General features: G+C 39.1%; 1 protein-coding gene across 1 annotated transcript in view; it reads right to left on the bottom strand.

Moving 5' to 3' along the window:
• Window positions 1-552: 552 nt before the first annotated feature.
• NT5DC1 (5'-nucleotidase domain containing 1) overlaps window positions 553-22,610 on the bottom strand; it is a 137,644-nt gene continuing 115,586 nt past the window's right edge. The window contains exons 10-12 of the mRNA XM_065835827.2: window positions 22,003-22,161; window positions 15,443-15,611; window positions 553-3,620 (exon numbers count right to left, since the gene is read on the bottom strand). Coding sequence (XP_065691899.1) covers window positions 3,502-3,620; window positions 15,443-15,611; window positions 22,003-22,161 — 447 coding nt within the window. The 3' untranslated portion in view covers window positions 553-3,501. The remainder of the gene's footprint in view (window positions 3,621-15,442; window positions 15,612-22,002; window positions 22,162-22,610) is intronic.

Consider the following 22,610-nt stretch of genomic DNA (forward strand, 5'->3'; position numbering starts at 1 on the left):
AATGGCTGGTTGCTACTTACGCAGATTTAAACCACTTTTGGGAGTGCTTGTTCCTGGTGCCAATCATCAGACAAGTTTTCCTGTGAATTCCATTAGGAATCGCCCCAGTGCTGCTGCACTGTCACACACCTGAGACTCATACGAGCTGCAGAGCCCCAGCAGCTGGGGAAGCAGCAGCCTCAGAAAGGCCTGTGTCCAGCAGGGCCCTGTGCCTACCACGGATGAGCTATCTGCATTTGTTTATTTGGCTTTTACTCACTGGCGATTAAGAAGCCTTTAGTTTCCAGGAACAAGCCCTATTCAGGAAACACTTGCAGTGAGTTCTGCTTTGCATCAAAGCTGACTTTCCTATAGGTATTAAAGGTATTAATTTATTAAAGGTATTAATTTATACTAGTTTTTGTTTGATTTATATATCTTTTATTCTGAGTGGGTCAAGATTTGCTTTGTTCAAGACTGTAGCATGAACCGCTCCTTGCACTGCTCCGTGGTAACCTTGTCCCCCTTTTTTCTCTTTGCTGCTCAGCTATAAAATAAATTTAGAGAACAAACTTTTTTTTCAGAAATAAACTCTCTTTATTTTAAAATTCAGACATATATGCTTTATACCAAAACAGATGCCAAAAGAGACTTGGTATTCATCTCTGGTTTTAAGCAAACCTGTGGCTTTCAGGGCTATATAACCAAACATAGTGATTTTAATCTTTATGACTTTACGTCTCCCTGCCAATACTCAAGATAGTTTTGCAGGCACTTCAGAGATCTTTCTGCTAATGGCCTCTCACAACAGAATCCAAGAAACTTCAGAGATTTTCAGGAGTTTAAAAAAAAAAAAAGAAAGAAGGAGGAAGCCAAGTTGGTGTCTTTATAGCATCATGTTAAATATGGCCAGCTCTTTACCGGTTTTCTGCCACGTGCATATCTTCTCCCTGGTATCCAGGCCACCTCCATTTCCAGCGTCTCTCATCACCACAGCAGTGACTGCCTTCCTAAAGTTTCTCCACCGCCAACCTCCACTTCTGCAGCCACTCGGGGCAGCCAGGCCCCGCCATCAGTACTGCTGAGCATGTGCAACACGGTGGCTGAATTGACAAATACTGGTACTGCAAGTCTGTTTGGAGAGACTGCAAAAATTGCCCGGATTTATGAAACCTTTTCATCCAACCTAAAAGAAAATGCTCTGCTTTATTTTGCAGGGCTTCGTAATAAGACCTGCATAATCTTCGGAGACTCTTGACTAAGAAGAGTCTTTAGTAAGAGTCGTTAAGTCCTGATTTCACAGGAAATCTCTTTTTTGGGCAAACGCTTCCATTATTTTTCCTAAGTCTTCCTGCAGCCACAAACTGTGGTGGCACATGGAGTGGCCTTCTGTGGTTTACTTCTTTCTCTGCTACTGTGTGGTCCCTCTGGCAGCAATTGCAAATGGCTGGTGACAGCCTTTGTCAGAAACAGGTACTGTCACCTCCCAGCTGGGCAAGCCCGTAGATGTATTTGTTCTGGTAAACCTTGTGCTCAGGCTGTCCTTGAAATCAGTCACTCTCTCATGAAAAGAAAATTACGTCTTCTTCACTAGGATGCCAGGTACGAAGGGCTGACTTAGATAATTTTCACTCTAATTTCCATTAACAATTCAATATTAATTAACTTTCTTTAAAAAGCAAGAAAAAACCTCCGTAACCTACAAAAATCAGATCCAAATTCAGAACAACAAAAGCGTGAGGGCACAAAATATTGTTTTGTATCGTAATGTAGTTAGAAATTATTTGCAGAGGATTACTTGATTCAGGTCAGAATTTCAAATGATGCTGTAACCAGGGATCTGAAATTCTAATCTGGGTAGCTCCTTGCTTAGTACAAATCATACCCTTATCATGAGCCAGATTTGCTGCCCAAGACATTGACGCTAATTTAAAAATTTCAAAATATATTTAAGTGTTACTTATTGGTACATTCTTAAGTAAATATTTTCAGCATATAGTTTACAAGGAGGAGAACAGCACTTTCATTTTCCTTCCTCACCCATCTTGTTTTAGGCAAAGCTTTTCTCAATCTTTTCCTCACTTGTTTTATTTCTCCCTTAAAAAAAAATGCTTACTGTTAAATTGGAAATGTTGCATTTTACTTGTAAATATACTGGATCACAAGAATGTAAAAATAACATCCTATGCAAAGGTAAGAAAAAAGTGTGGAAACAAAAGCTGATAACTCTGAAATGAGGTGGAATGGTGTCTGTGTCTGATTCTGACACAAAATATTTTAACTGGTGAAACTGCAAAAATATAGAGTGACCTGTGGTGACCCAAGTTAAATCTTAACACAAGTTAAATCCATTCTGATAATTGTCTAGGCCTAAGAAAGTAAAATATTTTTCTTGAAAATATGAAAAAAAAAGTTTATTTTGATTGTTCTTTAAACTTTGAGGGAAATTTATCCAAAATTTTTCCATTTTAGACTGACACAACTGCTGACTAAACAAATGTCTTTGATATGTTTTTGCATGTGTTAGTTACCAAAGGTTCGCTGTCCAAAGCACTGGAGAATGGGTCTTTGGAAAGAAATCTGCAGAGAACAGGATGCCCGTTTGCTTAAATTAGTCAATAAAAATGGGCATATTCAGCTCATGTCTCAGTCTTGCTTCTCATTTGGGCTGAGGCTGTACTTAGCAAGGATGGCTCTATATAGCTGGGTGGTATGTCCTTCCCACTCTTGGAAGGATTTCCCAGGAAGGTGGAGAAACAGGGGTTCAAATCCACTCAAGCTGAGAAGGGAACTGTACACAGGCTTCCCTCCTTCTGCAGAAGAGCGCTGACTCTTGAGGTATTGAAGACTAAAGGAGGAAAAGGCGTTGCAGGGAACCTTGCTGTTGAATAGTGGTTAGGCACTTTCAGGAATACAAAGCACGTGACAAAAGCTTTCAAGACTGCCAGTGTGCATTTAGCTGCCTAAATCCCATTCAAGTCTCTTTTTGGATATGATGCATCTTCCTCTTTCGGCCTCAGTCTTTCTGTATCTCCAAGAACAGCAACAGTGACTGAATAAATTCCTCAAAGCCTGCAAAACACTGATCATACTATGGTGATAACCTGGGCAGTCCAAGGTAACTCTTAATGAAGTATGGCTTAGGGTCTGGTTCATGGCTTTTCTGGGGCTTTTGGTAGCAACAGCATCACCTTAAATAGGGATAGTACTGAAAACATCCTTGAAAATGTAGAATGTAACTTGGGACGAGTTCTTACTAGTACATTTCTCTTGAAGGATGTGGGCAGTGCATGGAAAAAGCCAACAAGCACATTGCAAAAAGTAGTGGTGGTCAGAAGACTTAGATGCGTTGCTCACCTGTTCTGGCTGGACCAGAGCAACACGTGAAACACAAGTCTACACAGGAGTCTGCTTTAATCCATCATTCTATTTTATGAAGCATCACACAGCATTTTCACCAATTAGCCTTTCATAGCAGTTTAAGTAATGGCCACAGGGTTATTTAAGGAAAAAGACGTCAACCTATTTCATAGTCACTGACTCCTCAATTGGCAGCAGTGCTCTTGGAGGGCTTGGGTAGTACCCAGCAATTGCTGAGTTATTTGAGGAAAATCGTGTAAATCTATAATCCAGTGGTAAATCTGAAAGACAGAAACGTAGCACATCTGATTAGCAACACAACCCATATCACATCAAAGATAAGCCTGTGGTGAATAGCAGTACTTCTTAAGCCAGCATTAGAACTCAATCAGATTGTGTGATTACGTATTTATTTGACATCTTCAGCTGTCTGACAGTCTGACTTTCAGAGTCTTCTCAACTGCAATAAAGGATATTCAGTTGATTGTTGAAATAATGCTAGTCATAGAAAACCATTTAATTAATGCTTAAACAAAAATCTCCATTGAGCCTAGATGGAATTTTCCCACTAGAATGCTTTCAAGTTCATTCTTCAATTTGTCACCTTTCTCCTTTGTATCAGCAATCTACTTACAAAAGGGCTATGTTTAAAACAAAGAACTCAGTTTCTTCTTTCTTTCTTTCTTTTTTTTCCTTCATGCCTATAACAGCAGGATTCCCCAAAGGCACCCGCTCTTAGGCCTTCTTGCAGTCCAGTGTCAACAACATCATTTTGTACCAAGCATTCTTAGAAATCTGCACTTGTAACTTGGCGTACTCATCACTTCCAGTCTGTAAAGAACACTGAATGCATTAAAATAGTTCTGAACAGTCAGAGCTTTCTTTTCTGTAGCTTCTTTAAAAGTCTTCACTGCCAGCTGTGACCCACCCACCCTCACGCCAGAAAACTGATACTTCCCATGCTCACCTCATATTCAAAGTTCAAGAAACCAAATTAAAATAAACCATACAAATGAAACTTCATTCAAGAAACAATTACCCTTCCAATAAATGGAAAAAAAACCAAACCAACAAAAGAGGGTTAGCTCCTTCCCAACTTGTGTTTAGAACCAAAGCAAAACATTAAAAACTATTACTCAGCTCATCTTAACAGTAAGTTATTAATGACAACTTCTAAATTTTTTTTTTATTTTTGGATTAACTTAGAGTTGATGATATCCTGTCACTATACGCTCTACTTTTTTTTTTTTCTTTTTTTGTGCTCAGCAACTTTTGTGAAACCGAAAACCACGATCTGAGCAGTTTTGGCACAAACAACAGGAAGCTCAGGTCTGTCTCACGAGTGATTCACAGGCCAGCACTAGGGCAGCATTCAAGTGCGCAGCTTTAAAACCATATTAAAGATAACTAAAGCAAGCAAATTAGTATTTAGATCCAGCTGAAAAATCAGATAGAGGCTGGAATAAAGTAAGAATGGGAGGAGACCTGGTTGGAAGTGAATTACACTTTAGAAAGTGGGTTAATTCAGCTTGTCAAAGAAAGACATTTTCTCATTTTGTCTGAGTCAGGGAAATTTCTGGAGCCTGTTGTGAGCACGGCAGAACAGGCAGATGTTATTCTAGTCTTCAGGGGCCCAGTGGATTTACTGGCTGCTGAGTCTATTTATGACAACTCTATTTAAAACAAAAGTTTCCAAAATAAGTAATAGTAATAAAAAAGAAAACAAATATTTCAGAATATCTTTATGAGCTATAAAAGTTAAACGCAACACAGTTAGTTTCATATAAAAGCTTTCACTAGTTTTTTAGCCTAGCATTCTGGAACGTCCCAAGACTAGTTTAAGCAAAAAGTAGTACAAATGGGGTAGACTTGCTTATGCTGAAGAATAGAAACAGTTGGATCAAAATGGCCATTTGTTTGATGTTTCCTGGTAAACTAGCTTTACACAACCAGCTTAAACAACAAACCCATTCTATATACAATGCACAAGAGTCTGAAAGAGAATAATGACTTTTTTACTATTCAAACCCCAATCTATCCATTTGAATATTGGTTTTATCTGAGCAAGTTGACTTTGGAAGATGATTAGAAGGTGTCTATATGTCAAAATGTTGCCCAAGACATCAGTGAAAGTTGCCTGAAGCAAATACTATTCTTCACCCATTAAGCAGACTTCATGTATCACACATAAAGTAAAAATCCTCCTCTACTTCCAGTTGTTTTTCATCAATGATTTCATTTCCTGCACCTGCTTTGCCTGGAGTATGCAATATTCTATATTATTGCTTTATTTGTGTGATATATTTATGAGAAAGCTCTGGATTGATCCAGAAAGGCATATGTGGAATCTTAGTGGCTACATACAGTGAGGAAAAAAAAAACAAATACTAATGGAAAGAGAAATAAAGACGTTTTTTTCGAGGGAATGCAAAATCTGTGAAAAAATGGAGATCCAGAAAATGTCATAGATGAAGACTTCTGTAAGTTCATTCAAACTAAGTTCTGTGAAAACTTTGTAACTTAAAATAAATCACAGTTGCCCTGGATTGCAGAGGCATCATGTGAATTGACCACCACAGCTCGATCCAACTTCTTTTGATGTAAGTGGTAATGGTATCACTAGGTCCAGCAATACTGACCAATCAACAAACAACAATGATACAGGTCTGGACTCTGCCTCCTGGACACTGCAGTAATTAATTTTGTATCTGGTCTTATTCCATGTTAGCATTGATGACCCAGGGAAGCTATAAGCAGCTCTGTTTCACTAAACTGAACTGCTTGCACAGGCCACAACTTGATGCAAAAGCATGTAAAAAATAAGGTAAAGTATTTGATAATAAAGCCAGTCTCAGGAAAAAAAAAATACTTGCTAATTTCCCAGTTGTTTTCCTAGCATTTTTGCGAGAAAATTTCTTCAGGTTCTGCTACTGTGCATGCTCACAACTGCTGCTGTCTTGGCAGATCTTTGCATCTTGGCACCCACTTCTCACCTAATCCTGATGGAGAGTCATAAATTAAGGGAGGGGACAGATACCCAGTCCTCTCTGAGATATTTCACAGCGACTCTCTAATCAGTTCTAACCAACACTGATAATGAATTCAGCACAAAATTCATCCTTTATTGCACTCTGCTAAAAAAACCCCAAACAACCCTGAACAAACTGAAGGCAACCCTGAACAAACTTGAGGCTGGAAGAATGAACTAGATGGCTCTATCAAATTGCTTGAGGACCACATACTTGGATAATTCCACCTAGACTAATTTTGTTCCCAAGACAAACAGCATATTAACTTTTACAGTCAAAGACTCCTAGAAGTCAGACATGAAGGATCGCAAAGTCTATGTCCCCTTCTAGATCTACAGCAATGTAGGTTAGTAGATGCATCCCCCTGAATTTCTGTCCCACTTATTTCTTTGCTCCCACACCAGAGCCTGAGCGTGAGTGACGAAAACCAGTTTCCTTTGCAGTGACCATTTAGCATTACCAGTGTTTCCCAGTGGCTTGGGCAGCCCTCACGAGTTACAAGCCTTAGGGTGAGCTCAGAAGCAGGACTCCTGATCTGCCCTACTTTGCCTGCAGGACTCCACAGCCCTGGTGTAAATAAAACGGAAATGAAGATGTTTGAACAGTAACCACTATCAGTTACTGTGTTTCATTTGCCATGTGCCAGTTATCCAGATCCAGGTATTACACAACATTAATTAAAACATTGTGCTCTGATGTTTATGTACACACGTATCTATGCATTTAGGTATTACAGCTGGATTTATTTCGTAGTTATTAAACTGACAACATCTCAGTGTCTCTATACATTCAGTCAGTGTGAGCAAACTAAATGAAAGCCACAAGCTTTTATCAGAAGAAAAACTAGAGTTCCAGGCATAAGGAAGGAAAAAGAAACCACAAGAAGTAGGGAAAACGTAATATTCTCGATGAGTGATCAGGAAAATATTTGAGTAACTGAATGGAAGACAATTATAATCTAATCCAGACACAAGCCTGCTTGATAAACTCAATACTCATGTCTAATCCTTTTTTGAGATTTCCTTGAACAAACCAATACATTGAACAAATATAATCTTAACTAAGCTCTTTAGATGGAAGGCATGTTTTTCAATTAAAAGCACAGTCTAAGACCGAAAGAGATTTCTCCCAAAATACACAGCAGAAATGTCAGGAATCATTTTGCAGTACTGACCAACAAAAGCAAAGCCAACATTTTTTAATCATGACACCCCAGCAGCATCCCAGTGACGACTGCGAAGCCCTGCAGAAAGCCAAACTCCCCTCCCCTCGCTGAGATCTGCTCCCTGGCAGTCATCAGGGCTGGAGCCAGATGCTGCAGAAACCTCCCAGTAAACAGCAGGGTTGTGTTCTTAAGGGAATCCAAATATATCCTCCCGATTATCACCAAGGAAAAGGCACAGGGAGGAAAACTAAATCCTCATGAGCTATATCCAAGTTTTAACTTGAAAAGTCTTCGAACTGCTTAATTGTGGCAAATCTCAGAAGACACAGAAAGAGTTACGTCTTACAGCTCAGCATCCAGGTGGTATAACTACAGAGGCAGATTGCCAGCCAGTATTATCTCTTTAGCTTTTACAGGAATTCCAGTAATTCGCATTGGCTTAGAACCTTTGCCATGAATTTTTCATGGTATTACAAAGTTGCTGTTGAAAAAAAAAGGAAAAACTTAATTTTGTAATGGTAACAATATCTAACAATAATTCAACAGTGGAGAAAGCACAACTGCTGCAGGGGAGCTCATCAGTTTGGCTGAGCTGAGTGACCTGACTTGCCAGTCTGCACGTAAACTGTAACAGGTGTTGGTTTTCTTTTAAATGCTAACTGTTTTTATCTCTTGACCCATTTATATTTTGTAACAGTCAAAGCAGCACTTGCAGCAAGGGCTCAGAATGTGAAGGAGTATACTAATGGCAAAACCAAAAAAAAACCCTCAAGGTCACAAGTGGATTTATCTGAAAGCAGTTATTTATAGCAAAACTTCTGATTTTCCTAAACAGGAGATCAGATGTTTGCTGTACGAAAACAAAGCTCCTGAAATAGTGAATTCAGCACAACAAAAGCATTCCTGTTATCAGTTAGATGAAAGTCATTGCTGGAGGAGGAGGAGGATGTAGCTGGCACTTGGAGTGTGCTATATGAACCAGTTATCAGAGGGCTGGAGCCACCTCTCCTATGAGGACAGGTTTGAGAGAGTTGGGTTTGTTCAGCCTGGAGCAGAGAAGGCTCCAGGGAGACCCTATTGCAGCCTTCCAGTACTTAGAGGGACCTATGAGAAATATGGGGCCAGATATTTTAGCAGGGCCTGTTGTGATAGGACAAGGGGTAATGGTTTTAAACTAAAGACAGGCAGATGCAGGCTGATCATAAGGAAGAATTTTTTTATTATGAGCATGGTGAAACACTGGCACAGGTTGCCCAGAGAGGTGGCAGATGCCCTGTCTCTGGAAACATCCCAGGCCAGGCTGGATGGAGCTCTGAGCAATCTGCTCTAGTTGAAGATGTCCCTGCTCATTTTTGGGGTTGGACTAGATGACCTTTGAAAGTCCTTTCCAACCCAAACTATTCTATGATTCTATGATTCCTGGGCACTTAGGAATAAAGACTAAAACTAGCCTCAGCGAAACTGCAGGTTTGCTCATTTAATTGCACCTATGTAAAAGCTTTTGCCAACACAGGTGTATTGGTGGGAGATCACACCTGTGGCTCTGACAGCAGACATCTGAACTTGTCCTGAAGAAGAGCCTTCCTGCCACTGGGGTCCTTTACTGGTTACCCTGCTGCCATATCTAACATGGAAGAGGGTGACATGGGGGAAAATCCAAGTGGCAAACTGCAGGGAGATATGGAGCAGCAGCCTCGCTGTCAGAGTTTTGCAGAGGGATGAGTGCCTGGGGGATGGAGAGCCCAGCCCATCACGGCTGTTGTGATTGCCCATGGTATGTAGTTTCACCACAGTTATCTTGGCAGTAACAATTCACGTTACTTTGGGTGTACCCTATGGCCAAGGGACTGCTGGCCCCGGCTTGTACAAAACAGCTATGTACTGAACTTGCATCTGAGCCTGACAGAGTCTGCAGTGAAGGAAAGCCTTAGAAATTCCTTTGCTGTTTTGTGTTTATATGAGAAAATTTGTACAAGAGGGAAATTTATCTCTTTTTTTGTTTTAGTTTAAATGGTCATTTTTGGAGGTCCCTTGAGAAAATAGCCCTATATGGTTCTTTGCTTGATCTGGAACTGGTCAAAATAAAATATTAGACTGTACTATTTAAAGATATTTAGATGAAGACTTAATTCTAAAAAAATCCTAAGAGAATGCCAAGATCCCACTAGCAGGTATTATTCTTTCAGGAATCTGTCAATTAATATCTGAATGATTCATCCTGGATCTAAGAGCAGTGGGAAGGGCTTCTGAGGTAAGGTGAAGAAGTTAGCCTGAAAACAAGAAATTGTTTGAGATTACAGGCATTTCTGACTGATTAATAAAAATAAATAAGTTGCATTTTGAGACTTTGAAGGAGCTGTATTAAGACAAATGCAGTGATGATATACCCCTTTACTTTCATTTTCAGGTAGACTCACCAAGATCAGTCTTACTCTCCGAACTTGGGTTAAATTTGTCACGTTCCCTTCTCTTGTAGAACAAATGTTTTCTTTCCCTTTCCCTATTCTTTCTTCTGGATGAATGACAAACATTGCTTACCTTAAGATGAAAAGCCACACACAGTCACACATTAAGCTTTTTAAGCAGTGAAGACAAAGCCTACATTGTTTATTGTGTGTGTTTTACCATCTCAATTCAGAGGGAATATGTTAGGCACCAATCCAGAGTACATAAATGCTTCCAGCAACTTTTTCTTATACATGTGACATTGCAGGTTATGTAAAATTCCAACCTGGTCAAATAAATATTTCCAATACTTGGTGACTTACTTACTTTCACTGTTTTTCACACTCAAAAATTATCAACACTTTGTATTACCACCAGGGTTTTTAAAGAAGCAATCTAAACTCACCCCGTAAGTCTACAATCTAGTCAAAACCCAATTATAGCTTCAATTACAGCCTGTAAATGAAATTATGCTGCCTGAGTTGAAGGATAACTTTAAAGCAGAAATGTCTGAGTGGTTCCCCCTTTCTTAATGAGTTGCTCATGAGTTCTCCCTTTAATCTTTCAGAGGTGGCTGTACTTTGACATCTCACAGAGCAGAATAACGATGGCAGGAACATTTCTGTCAGTTACTGGCCAGGAAGTAATCTTTTGGGTTCTGCATGATTTGACATGGCCTTCACGGGCACAAGTGAATACACCTTTCTGGAGGAGGAAGGAGAGGCTGAACAAATTGTAATACACTGAAAGCTGTCCTTTCTGTGTTGAAAATTACTACCAAGTAGTCAAATCCTTTGGGAAAGTTGGGGTTTCAGACCCTTTGGGAAATAACTGCGTGCCGAAGACTTTTTACAAGCTAGTTCTGTTTTATTGAATAATAATTTGTTATGGCTGAAATGAAGTTTATTGTCAGTTTCAGTTGTATTTTGCAGCTGAAAAAAATAAATTAATTATATCTGTCTGTCCTGCTGAGCATGTTTTTCTTTCTCTTAAATTAAAAACACTGAAACTGGTTTCTTGGGAACAGATGAATCAGATCGACATGATCTGATGCTCTTCAATTTACACACAAAGATGCTGTTCATACATTCAGAACACGCATCATCTCTCCAGTCAATTATCTTTGCTACCTGTGTCAAAAACTCAGAACCAAAAGACCTCAGAAATGTTCCTGCTGTATATGTATACCAATTTTTGAAAAATCCATTTCTTATACCAAAAGTTTCTTTATCAAAATGACCTCTTTGGCTTTTCAGTAGCAACTACCATTTATAGCAGCTAAGCCCCAAAGCAGGTAAAATCCTCAAAGCAGTCTTGAGCTGATATTGTATAGATACATTTTTACACTGAAGCTGGTAAGTAAAAGCGTGGTTGTAAGGTAAGGCTTTAAATACAAAAGATTACTGTTAATTAACAAGTAATATATAATATAGATAGTTCTGTACATTTAAGGAAATTATATGCTATTATTGTATTATTTGAGTAAGTTAGAGTACATAATTATCACTATAGTTACAGGACAGACTAATTTAATTTTAATAGGAGCTGGATTTGAATTTAAATGATGGAATGTCAATGAAAAACCATTGACTAAAGTATTAAAGTATGGAGGATTTTCTTTTTCACTTTAGCAGTAAATATGAATGATATTTTTCAGGATATATAAGGGAGTACATGGCTACCTGCTTAGTGAAATTCATGACTTTTACGGTAATAATTGATTCTTCAAGGGCATTCACTTTTAAAACACATGTTGAAGAGTGTGAAGTTTGCAATTTGTAGTTGATCTGTGACGGGCAGACCCGTGTATCTGAGACCCACACGTGCCCCAGCCACAGCTGCTGTGGGTTTTCCATTGTGCAGATAATTTGCCACTCTAAGCAGAACCATGAACTTCTTTGGCATGGTTCACTGGCAATTTCATCATTATATTTATACAGCAAGCAGGCTGATGACTCAAACTCCTGCAGCAAGTGGCAGGGTACAGATCTGTAGGGTCTTTAAAGAGACAGATTTGGCAAATTATAACAGATTTTTCTCTTCTACTAGCTAATTGAAATAATAATAAGGCATGAAGAAAAACTCATGCACCAATACCATACGGGCAAAGCATGATCAGATTTCATATAGCATGCAAGATTTAAAAGAACACATTATCCTCATGCATGACACAAGCTTGGTTATCAAATCTCTAAAGCATGAAATTAACTCTGTCTCCATAAAATATTTATATTTGCACTAATTCTTCTCTGAAATGCAATTTTCTTGAGTTGCAACATCGCTCAGTCTTGCTTGTAGTAATTTTTAATCCTATGACAAACCTCACCATTCAGAGGCTATAAGACACGTTCAGGAGATTAGGTTAACAATCATGAAGTTTAAAAGCTTCTTGGGTTCTCTTTTCTAGGATTTATGGCCCTCTTTTTTAATATTTTATTTGCAAACAAGAAACAAAGCAAACTCACCAAATTCCAGCATGAACCCTAAAATTCCACAGCTACTCATAATGGAATATTCTGAACTGGGACTTCTATAAAAATACCAACCATGATCTGAATCAAAGTAAAAGCATTAGCTTGAAATATGAATAAAACTTTTAGAATTGAGTAATTGTTAAATATCAACCTAAAATGCTAGCACTGGCTAGTTATTTTAGTGAACTTTTCTCCAAAAACTTGTTTAGTAAATAAAATGTTATCTATCTTTTATGTTCTCAGTCAAAGTGACCTTCTGCAGTTATTGTTGGAATGCCTATGTGAAATTTGATCAAAAGGCCACACACAAGTGGTCACCTGCTCCTCGCAGGTAAAGTTCAGGTTATGCAGGTGTGACAGATTAAAGTACCTGCCTCTACTTGGCTTATACCAAACTTCCTGAAGTGGAGGAGGCTGTATTAGAAACCCTGGTTTATGAAAAACACCATTTTTCAGACAGACCCCTACACCTTTTCATTTAAATGTGTGAACTTGAATGTAACATTCCTTTGGTAATGGATCCTGGTTTGGAAAATCTGGCTTCCGATATTACTGGGCTTGAAAATGGTCAAAAACTGTAAGGGAGCTGCAAATGAGGAGACATTAAATAGCAGAAAAGTGAAGAAACAGATGGACTTGTGAATGAGGCATTTAGAATAGGAGGAGGAGTATTGCGTTATTCTATCAACCATATACTGTCAACATAATCATGAGCACATCAGCTTTTTAATACTTAAGAAAAACTTTCGAGCTTACTGAAAGTGGGTAAGGAGAATTACCTCATACAAGACCTACGAAATGTTTAGCAAACTTCCAACTTAACTAATATTTTCTTAATATTACAAAGATATAACCATAACAGTGCTCTTCAGTTAAACCTTTTTTTGATGTTGTCTTAATGTCAAGGTGATAATGTCTTAAATGAAGTGGGTTAATTGACCTTTATCTGTTCTCCTCTCCAAACTGAGGAAAGTACAGAGATGGTATTACAGAAGATCCTTTCTGTTCTTTGGGAAATTTCAGTGATAAACAAAGTGTCCTTTTTCATGCACAAGAGAAATGTCAGTTCCTCTTCAAGGACGGCCAGGGGAGCTGAGATGACAAGCTGTGATGCAGTAATCTGCAATCTCACTAATACTTTCCTTGTCAGAGGTGAGATAAGGATTCAGGATTTCTGATGCACCTTTGAATGCAAACCCCTTTTGAGTCAGATACTGCATTTTCAACCAAAGATGAGGACAGAAGTGTATTAGCACAGAAAGCTACTTAAGGAGGGATTGGATTATTTTGTCACCAAGCGGTTGTTTTACTAATTATACATACAATCTGTGTCTATGGTCTGTTATTTTATACTTTGAATGCCCAAAACCTGCAAGAGCAGCATTCTCTGTGAGATCCTTTCCCTGCAATGCTCTTTGGTAAGTATCAGATCCTTCCCTTTAGTTCCATATACAAATTCTTCAGGTAAAACTATTAGAAGACATCTGCACCAAACATAAAACATGTTGGTGAAAAAAGAGAACTTTCAAACTTGCTTCTATTCCAGCTTATTTTTAACATTCTTTAAAATATTTCCTCTATTAAAAAAAGAAAAAAAAAGGAAACAGGCTTTTTTATTACCCGAAATGAATTTCTAATAATGGTCTCAGAAGAGTTTTTATATGGACTTTGATGAAAACTGAGTTATTTTGTAAAACACTACTAGTATTGAATAATGCTGAATAATTTTTGGAATAATCTTTTTCAATGAAAAATGTGTCTTGAGAAGCAAACCAAGCTGTTCTTTCTGCACAGACATACGTTGCAACCAAACAAGAATCAGTTTTATAGTTGGAGCAGCAGTTGTCTGCCTTTCACCAAATATTTTTGCAGATTGCAAGCTGTTGGGTTATTTACTTATACGTGGCACTTACTATTGCTTGTGTAGATGCACAAAGGCCAGGTCAGATATTACTAATAGTGAGTCCACAACTCAGTGGAGGGTGCAGGACACCTCCAGGGAAGGCCTGCTTTTTTGCAGCTTGGCAGTGGAAAGTCCTCTGCTGGTAATTAAAGTAGATGAATGGAAAAGGAAAAGCTGGAGCGCATCATACTCGCATAACCCTGTTGAATCTCTCTAGTTACTTATTCCTGAATAGCTGCAGCTAAGCTATGACTACAACTGCAGACAAAAACTTCAGGGCTTGGCAAAGCAGGGGCTCTCACAGCTTGCTGTGACAGGAGTCAGACAAGGTATTCGAGAGGAGTCAGGAATTCCTCAACATCCATAATAATGAACATCTGCTCTTCTGCACAAACAAACAAGAAAAAACTCTCTCTCTGAGAAACCAGAGATGTTCTCCTACCTTCAGCTTTGAGTCTGCACACAGCTGCAACTTATAAACATCATTTCTCCCCTGTCCTTTAGCTCTGGGGTATAAGTCTTCCAGACGCCAGCCCCTGCCCCAGCATTGGTCCTACACAGTAAGGGATGGCACACAGTGTCCCTCCTCATGGAGGAACAGACTCTGCAAGGGCTCCACCACCGATGACAGGCAGCGATACTACTCGCTAATTTATACAGACCTGCCTTTCTGGTTCTCACACCTTCATCTGTAGATGGAAACTTCGTGGCATGTTTGTGGTCTAAAGCCTTTGCTGGCCCTGCAAGAGGAGCTGTGGTTGGGGCAGGGTTTCACAGAGTGTGGCTGACCGATGTGCTTCGCTAGGCCAACACTTCCAAAGCAAGCCACAGCATGGCTTCTAACATAAGAATAAATTCAATATCTAACATGTGCAGAGACAAACAAAAAACTGGTGTTATCAGACAACTTTAAAAGCACAAACATCAAAGTACTTAACAGCCACTAGCATTAATGGTTGTGTGATATGAACAGAGTATTTTTGAATGTCTTTTGGATACATGTAATCTCAAAAATAGATCTACAGTATTACAAAGTTACTATGAATACTACATGTTCATTAGAGAAAAAAAAAGCCATCTTCCTTACCTGCTATTGCTTCAAGACTAGGGATTGCAATAGTGCTGTAAGTGCTTATACATTTACAGGACCACGTGCGAACTAAAGTTTCCTCTGCATTTTCCAGCCCTGGCAATCTGTCCATGAAGTAAGAGCCCCACTGTTCAGATATAAAGTAAGGAGTTTTCAGCTGGTCTCCCTGAAAGAAAAATAGAGAAATATGTAATAGAGAAAAAAAAATCTCCTTTCCTTATCCAAACACAGCTATAATTTTAAGGAATTCTAGTGTTCCTCTGATTTTCTGGGAAAACTGTATTGTATCTCAAGAGCAATGTGACTTTAAAATATTATAAAGAAAAAACAATATCAATCTTCATCCCATATCTCCCCAAGCTCTTGTTTATGCAATTTGTGGATTCCCTAAGACATAAAAAGTTGTCTTTAAATATTTTTCCCTGAAAAAATCTTCTCTTTTCCCAATTTTCCTGTTTCTGACAGTGTGAATGGCCTGCTGCCTTTCTCTGCTGGAGAAGCTGGGTAGCAGCGGCACAGCCCGTAATTCCTCCCGGGAGAAAGGAGTCTCCCAGTGCTAGACGGAGTAGCTGCAAAGAACACATCACTCCACCTGTGCCGTGCTAAATCTGAGCTGAAGAATGAGTGAGAAGAACACAGACAGAGGACCCATGGAGAGCCATACAATTGCCTAGCAAATTGTGAAAAATGGATTTTTTTTCATGTATCTTTTCGGACAACAACATGTTGACTCATTATATTTTAAAGAAAGCATTAAAGCAGCATTGGGAAAACTGTTTTTTTTAGCAGTTTATCTTGAAACTTGCTATATATTACCATGAGCAAACAGAAAAAAGCTCCAGGAGGCCTCTACAGAAAGATGAAAAAATTAGAAACAAAATTGTGAACTACACTATAGAAAATCTGTTAAAGTAATTTGTGTGCAAAGTAACTTTTCAGGCCAGCACAGCACAGAAGAACAGATATTCTAACATGTGCCTCCAGATCTGTGAACTTTTGTACTTTGTTTTCCATTTAACCCCTTTCTTAATAGTTTTGAGAATCTGCTGGAGTAATTTGTGTTTATCATAGAGGTCTGTGGGTTTTGATCACAAGAAAGGTGTTGATCCAGCCAAACAGACCACGTCAGTAAACACAGAACCATTCTTTTTGTGATTCTGCATAACAGTTTTTCTCTGAGCACAGTTGGGGGTGGGGAGGAAGTACTGACTTGGACAAATACAGTTATTGGTTTCTGTCTTCTGACCTAACTAGGTTGGAAAAAAAACACCCCCATATCTTTTGTTTCAAAACAAGTAGTTAAGAGCTGAGCTCTTTTTTTTTTTTTTTCCTTCCCTTCACACATAGGATCAGCATCTTAGTTTTTTTTCCAAATCTTATCTCTCCATGCAAATCCCAAGACTTTGCATCAGTTATAATTAAATGTAGATGCTATGCTGAATTAGAATCTGTTTGCCATCTGGACAACACATGCAGAAAATTCTGAAAGCTGTTACAGCTGTTCAGGTGATTAATCAAAACAAGAACCACAGTACTGGCTCACATAAGCATTTATACAAAAGACAGGGCCTTGTTTATTGACAAGAGAAGAAATATGAGGCTTCTGCTTTTTGAAGTGTATGATTGGTTCAACAGGCAATTTAAACTGCAATCTAAGGAAATGAATTGATTTTTTTCAGAGGTCTGATTTTCAGAGTGGGAATTTTTTCCTTGTTAAGGAAGGAGGAGTTACATTTTGAATTTACAGTCCAAGCGCTTAGTAAAACCAAACCCAGTTAGATATGAGTTGTCATCAAATCACCTGGTAGAGAGCTCCTGTAATTTTGTTACTGGCTTATCTCCACATGACAGGGGTGGTTTGGTAGGTTACATCTTGATCTCAAATCTGAAAAGAGCTGGCAAAACTTTGCCCATATCCTTAGGAAGTATCAGATATCACTCCCCCTGCCATCCCCAGCTGATGCCTAGAAGATGTCCATATGTCATCTTCAGCATTTGTAGCCTGCAAGGAAGGACAGACTATGTACCACGAATCTATAAATCTATTAAAAAAGAGGCACAAGTCCCCTGTTAACATCTCACATGCCTGGAGGCACACATTCAACAGTAGAGGTGAGGAGCTCTGGAGGCTCACCAGACATCCCTCTAGTCCCCAGACAAGAGGTTTGCTCTTGCAGCAGGACAGTAGATCCTGGGAAGTGCTGAGAAATCCCTCTTTCTTATGCAACCCCCCCAAGCATGCAGTTTTGCTCCCAGGCATATTGGTCAGACAGTAGCAGGTCAGCTGTTGAAAAGCCTCAAACACTATGGTTAGACTTCAGAGAAATGAGATGGCACAAACTATTCTCCAAGTCCCAGGACTTTTCATTAAGTTGAACCACCTGGAATATTTACTATCACTTTTGCTTTATTAACAGCAGACAAATAGGGTCTGTTAACAGAGCAGACAGAATCTGTTAATAGGACCCTTGGGTAACACTGATTTGTCAGCTTACAAATGACCTTTCTAAAATACAAATAGGAAGGGAGCTGTGCTCTGAAGTTTTTCTACATTTGGTAAAGAGATGAAAGAAAGAAGGATGTAAAGGAGACAGGAGTGAAAAATCAAGCTGTTAGTATTTTTAAAGGCATTATTTAGGTTGAGATTTGCGATTTGCATCATCGTCTTTGTATCAAGTGCAGATCACTAGGATTACTTTACCGCATCCAATATGACGGATGGTACTGATGACTGTGTGCTTTGTGCCAAGGTAGCAGTAACAGCAGCACCACTGACCCTTCGTGCCAAAAGAAAATCAATGCTCAAAATATGGTTCTTCCAGTATAACAGCAAGTATTTGAGGTGTTTCTGCTAGGACACCTGTGCTGGTCACAGCAACCAGGTGCACCGGAACAACACACTCATGCTGGGTGTGCAAATAGGAAAGCCTGCCACTGGTCTAAATTTTGCACAGAATGTGTCCCCCACAAGTCATGTGCAAATATAAAACATTTCACCTACGATCACTGTACCTAAACTGCAATATGAATCAGTATAAGCAGACTTTGAAATAAAATAATAGAATAATGGAATCACAGAATAATTTTGGTTGGAAGAGACCCTCAGGATCATTAAGTCCAACTATAACCTAACTCTAGGACAAAACCATGTCCCTAAGAACCTCGTCTAAATGCCTTTTAAACACGTCCAGGGATGGTGACTCCACCACTTCCCTGGGCAGCCTGTTCCAATGCCTGACAACCCCTTCCATGAAGAATTTTTCCTAGTATCCAATCTGAACCTACCCTGGCAAAACGTGAGGACGTTTCCTCTTCTCCTACCACTTGCTACTTGGGAGAAGAGATCAACACCAAATGCATTTCCCTTCAGGATGTTGCTTTAAGGATATTGCTTTAACTCACCAGGCTTCACAACAGCCCATTGGGTTGTTCTTGAAAGTACTGTCAGATTTGTGTTAAAGATAAATGGGAACAGAGACCAACAGAGCCAAAAGGCACAGAGTAATTAGCCTTGTCTATGGTGACAGCAAGGGAAGCCTGGAAATTTGGGGCACTGAAGGCTCTGGTCCCCTCCCCCACAACGAGTCAGAGGCAATACTGTAAGAAGTAGCTTTTCCTTCTAACTGCAAAAATATAATCTATAACTGTGAATAAATTCTTCCATTTCTGCTCCATTCATTCCTATAGCCCAAGGTTTTTACAAACTGACTAGCTCCTCTGTAATTGTTTCCCTCAAAATCCTGGGACAAATTCCAGCTTTTCTTCGAGTTTTCATTGATGGAATTGATCACACATTTAAAGAACAGAAGGCAAAAACAAAGCCTCCAGCCAAGCAAACAAACCCCCAAATCTGGGGGGAATCTTGTTTCAACACAATCCTTGGTATTTTTTTCCCCCTGCATGCTGCAATTCACTTAGGAGCCAAGTAATTGCATGAATAGCTTTAGTTTGCTATTCTCTTGCTCATTTGGTTATGACTCATACACTTGAAAGAACTGCAGTTGTTACCATAATTTCACAGTTATATGTATCTGGTTTATATAATGCATTTAATTGAAGGGAAAAGACAAAAACTAATGAAAATGGAAATTACTAGCCTTCCAGTTTTTGTGTGAGGATGTTGTTTTCTTCCCCTCTGTTAGTGATGAAATACCAGTCAAACAATTGAAAACAGTTTTTTGTAACTTCTTTCTGAAAGATGCAATTGCAAATTAGAATACTTTATTTCTTTAATAATATTTGGTAAAGACTGATAGAAGGGAGGATTGCAACTTGTATTCAATTTTCAGTTTTCTCTCTGCACACACAGCATGGCATTGAAAATCTGCAATAGTAGTGTATTTTTTAATTGCCAGTGAATGAGAAGGCTGATGAACAAGACTACATCTAATTTGTTGGCGTCTAATTTTCCAAGAACACCTGACTTTGTACAATCCTTTGAGTTGGCTTTTCTCTCCTCTTAACCAAAGGATTAATGGGAGAAGTTGATGAAAATAAAACTTTCATAGGCCTGTAAAGGGAGTCCCTTTGAACTAGTCCTGTTAAGTTAGTGGTGTCCAGTCAACTGCAGAGATATGGATGTGACCTGTTGTTCAGACTCCAGTGAGCAGCGTGGTAATGAAATAACACCACTGACCTGGCAGGGCTCCCCTGGTTCAGGTTCCTTTAATCAGCGCAATTCATTTCTCCCTTGCTTACTTGCTGTCACTGGTAGCGGATGTAAACTGAACAGGGGTTGTGTGTGGCAGGGGTGGTGTCTCCCCAAGATACTACAACCTCTTATCAGGAGTACTACAGTGTTAGTGAAATGCCAAGCACCTGTCTAAGAGTCTCAATTTCCTGCTTGATAACTGCAGTGATAGAGAAGATAGATCTTGTGAGCAGTCGACCAGAGATATTGCAGTAAAAGAAAAATGAATCGTCATCAAGGGCTTAGAAACACATCACTCAATAACTTTTTCTTTGTACTTCAGGAAAAGAAACATGTTCTGGCTGTTTGTTTACATATGTGTGCTTCAAAAGTACATATTGAACATGTTTAAGAAACCATGGTTGAATAAAAAACCCCAAACCTTGCAAGATGTTTTATGCAGCAATGCTCCAGTCAGAGAATGAACAAATTCATGGAGGAGAATGAATTATTTTTAAAGCAATAATTAATTAAGTCAAATCAAAATACATTCACCTCTGCAACACTACTGCTCACTCTTCCTTCCACCCCCTGCCTTTCTTATCATGAAATACATTTTTCTTGTTAGGAGGCTTGAGTTTGTTTGTCTTCATTTTTATTTTTCTACAACCCAGGAAAAAGCCTAAATAGTAATATATATTTCCTTTCTTCAGTGACACAAATGTCCTTGTGTGACCTTAGTTTAGAAATCAGGATAATGGCGGAAAAGAATATATAAGTCTACTACAAAAGTAGAGAAATAGATGTCACACCTATATTGTTTTAGTCACATTGAAGTAATTCTTTTCTCCATAAAAAGAGCGGCTTTTAAAGCTCTTCTTACTCAGATTAAAAATATCTCTAGTATAAAAGCAACCCACAAAAAAAACTTTCTATCAGTAAGTTACCTTTTTAAGCACAAAGAACAATTATTTAAAAAGAAAAAAAAGTTACATGCTTATCAAAGCAAAGTGCAAAAAGCATACATATAGATATCCATATATATATATATGCAATTAGAAGAAAATTACCTATTTATTTAGGAACCTAATAAAAGAAGAGAAACTCCAAATTGAGAGTGAAGCTGCACTGTAGTTTCTACATAGGACACGCTGGAGGTACAATCGATGGTGCTTGACCATCTGAGCACCATTGTCTCTCTACTTTGTTCTTCAGGAGCAGAGAGAAGGATAAGCCACAGTAACCTTCCAACATCTGTGGGAGCATTAAAGTGTGGCAGTTGTGGTAAGGCCCTGTTTCCCAGCTGCAATCAACCTGAAATTCACATTATTTATCTGAGGAAATTATCAGTAGTTTGCATTGGACCAGACTTCAGAACAGTCCCTCTTATCTGAGCGCAGCTGTCACCAAAATAAACAACCTGTGAGGGAAGCAGCAAATTAGAAGTTCTTTGTATATAAGGAAAACACAAGCAAACTGTATTTAACACAGAGGAAACAGAGCTTTAAAGCAACCTAATTAAAATTCCTCTGTGTTTACTGTTGGCCATGACATGCAGGGAAACATCATGAACTCATCAGAGTTCAGGTGCTGGACCTGTGATAAGCCACCATGAAATCTCTCCTTGTAGGGTGCAGGGCAAGTTATTGTTCCTGAAAACATGACTATGTTTTTGGTTCAGGGACTGCACATACAGCTGTCTTTCTGAGTCCACAATTTAGCTTTGGATAGAGGTTCTTTGTCACCCAAGCAATGCCAAGCTGGGACAGGATGTACCTGCTATGGCAAGGAGGGTACATCTGCAAGGGATGCTGATGCTGTGAGCAGCCTGGTAAGATAAGTAAGCTCATTCTCAGAGCAGGTGGCACGAGACTTTTTTGCAACTTACTTTCTTCTCTTCTAGTACACATCTGTAAGGAACCCTTACCTCATATTTTCCTTTCTTCTCCAAGGGTTCAGATTCAGTCTCTGCAGGCACTGTAACTTTGTCCCCTAGAAGCTCCTCTAAGATGAAGACGGTTTCCCAGTTGCTATAGTGACGGGCTGGGAAAATATCTGAGTGCATGCTGTCACCAAAATAAACAACCTGCGGGGGTAGCAGCAAATTAAAAGTTCGAAAACACAAGCAAACTATTTCCCAGAGAGAGAAACAGAGCTTTAAAATAACCCAATGAAAACTCCTCTGTGTTTACAATTGACCATGACACATACAGATATTAATATCACAGTTTGGGGTTCTATCTTCAACCAGCTCCATAAGGAAAAGTCTGGCCCTGCACACGCTCTTCACTCTCACCCCCCAGGGACATTGGACAGGGATACCCAGCTGGGACTGGCACAGGGGACACTGCTGAGATTTTTGACTGACAGTAATAAACTGCCAGGAAGCATTGGAAAAGGCTACTAAGAAAATACACTACACAACAGGGTTGAATTTTGGACAACTTTGGAAACATGAGAGAACATAGAACATCTTTTGGTGACTCAGAACTCTTCTGTGCTTAGGGAGTAGATCACCCACTAGGGAAAATATGG

This window comes from Patagioenas fasciata, chromosome 3 (assembly GCF_037038585.1).
Source record: "Patagioenas fasciata isolate bPatFas1 chromosome 3, bPatFas1.hap1, whole genome shotgun sequence".
NCBI lineage: Eukaryota > Metazoa > Chordata > Aves > Columbiformes > Columbidae > Patagioenas > Patagioenas fasciata.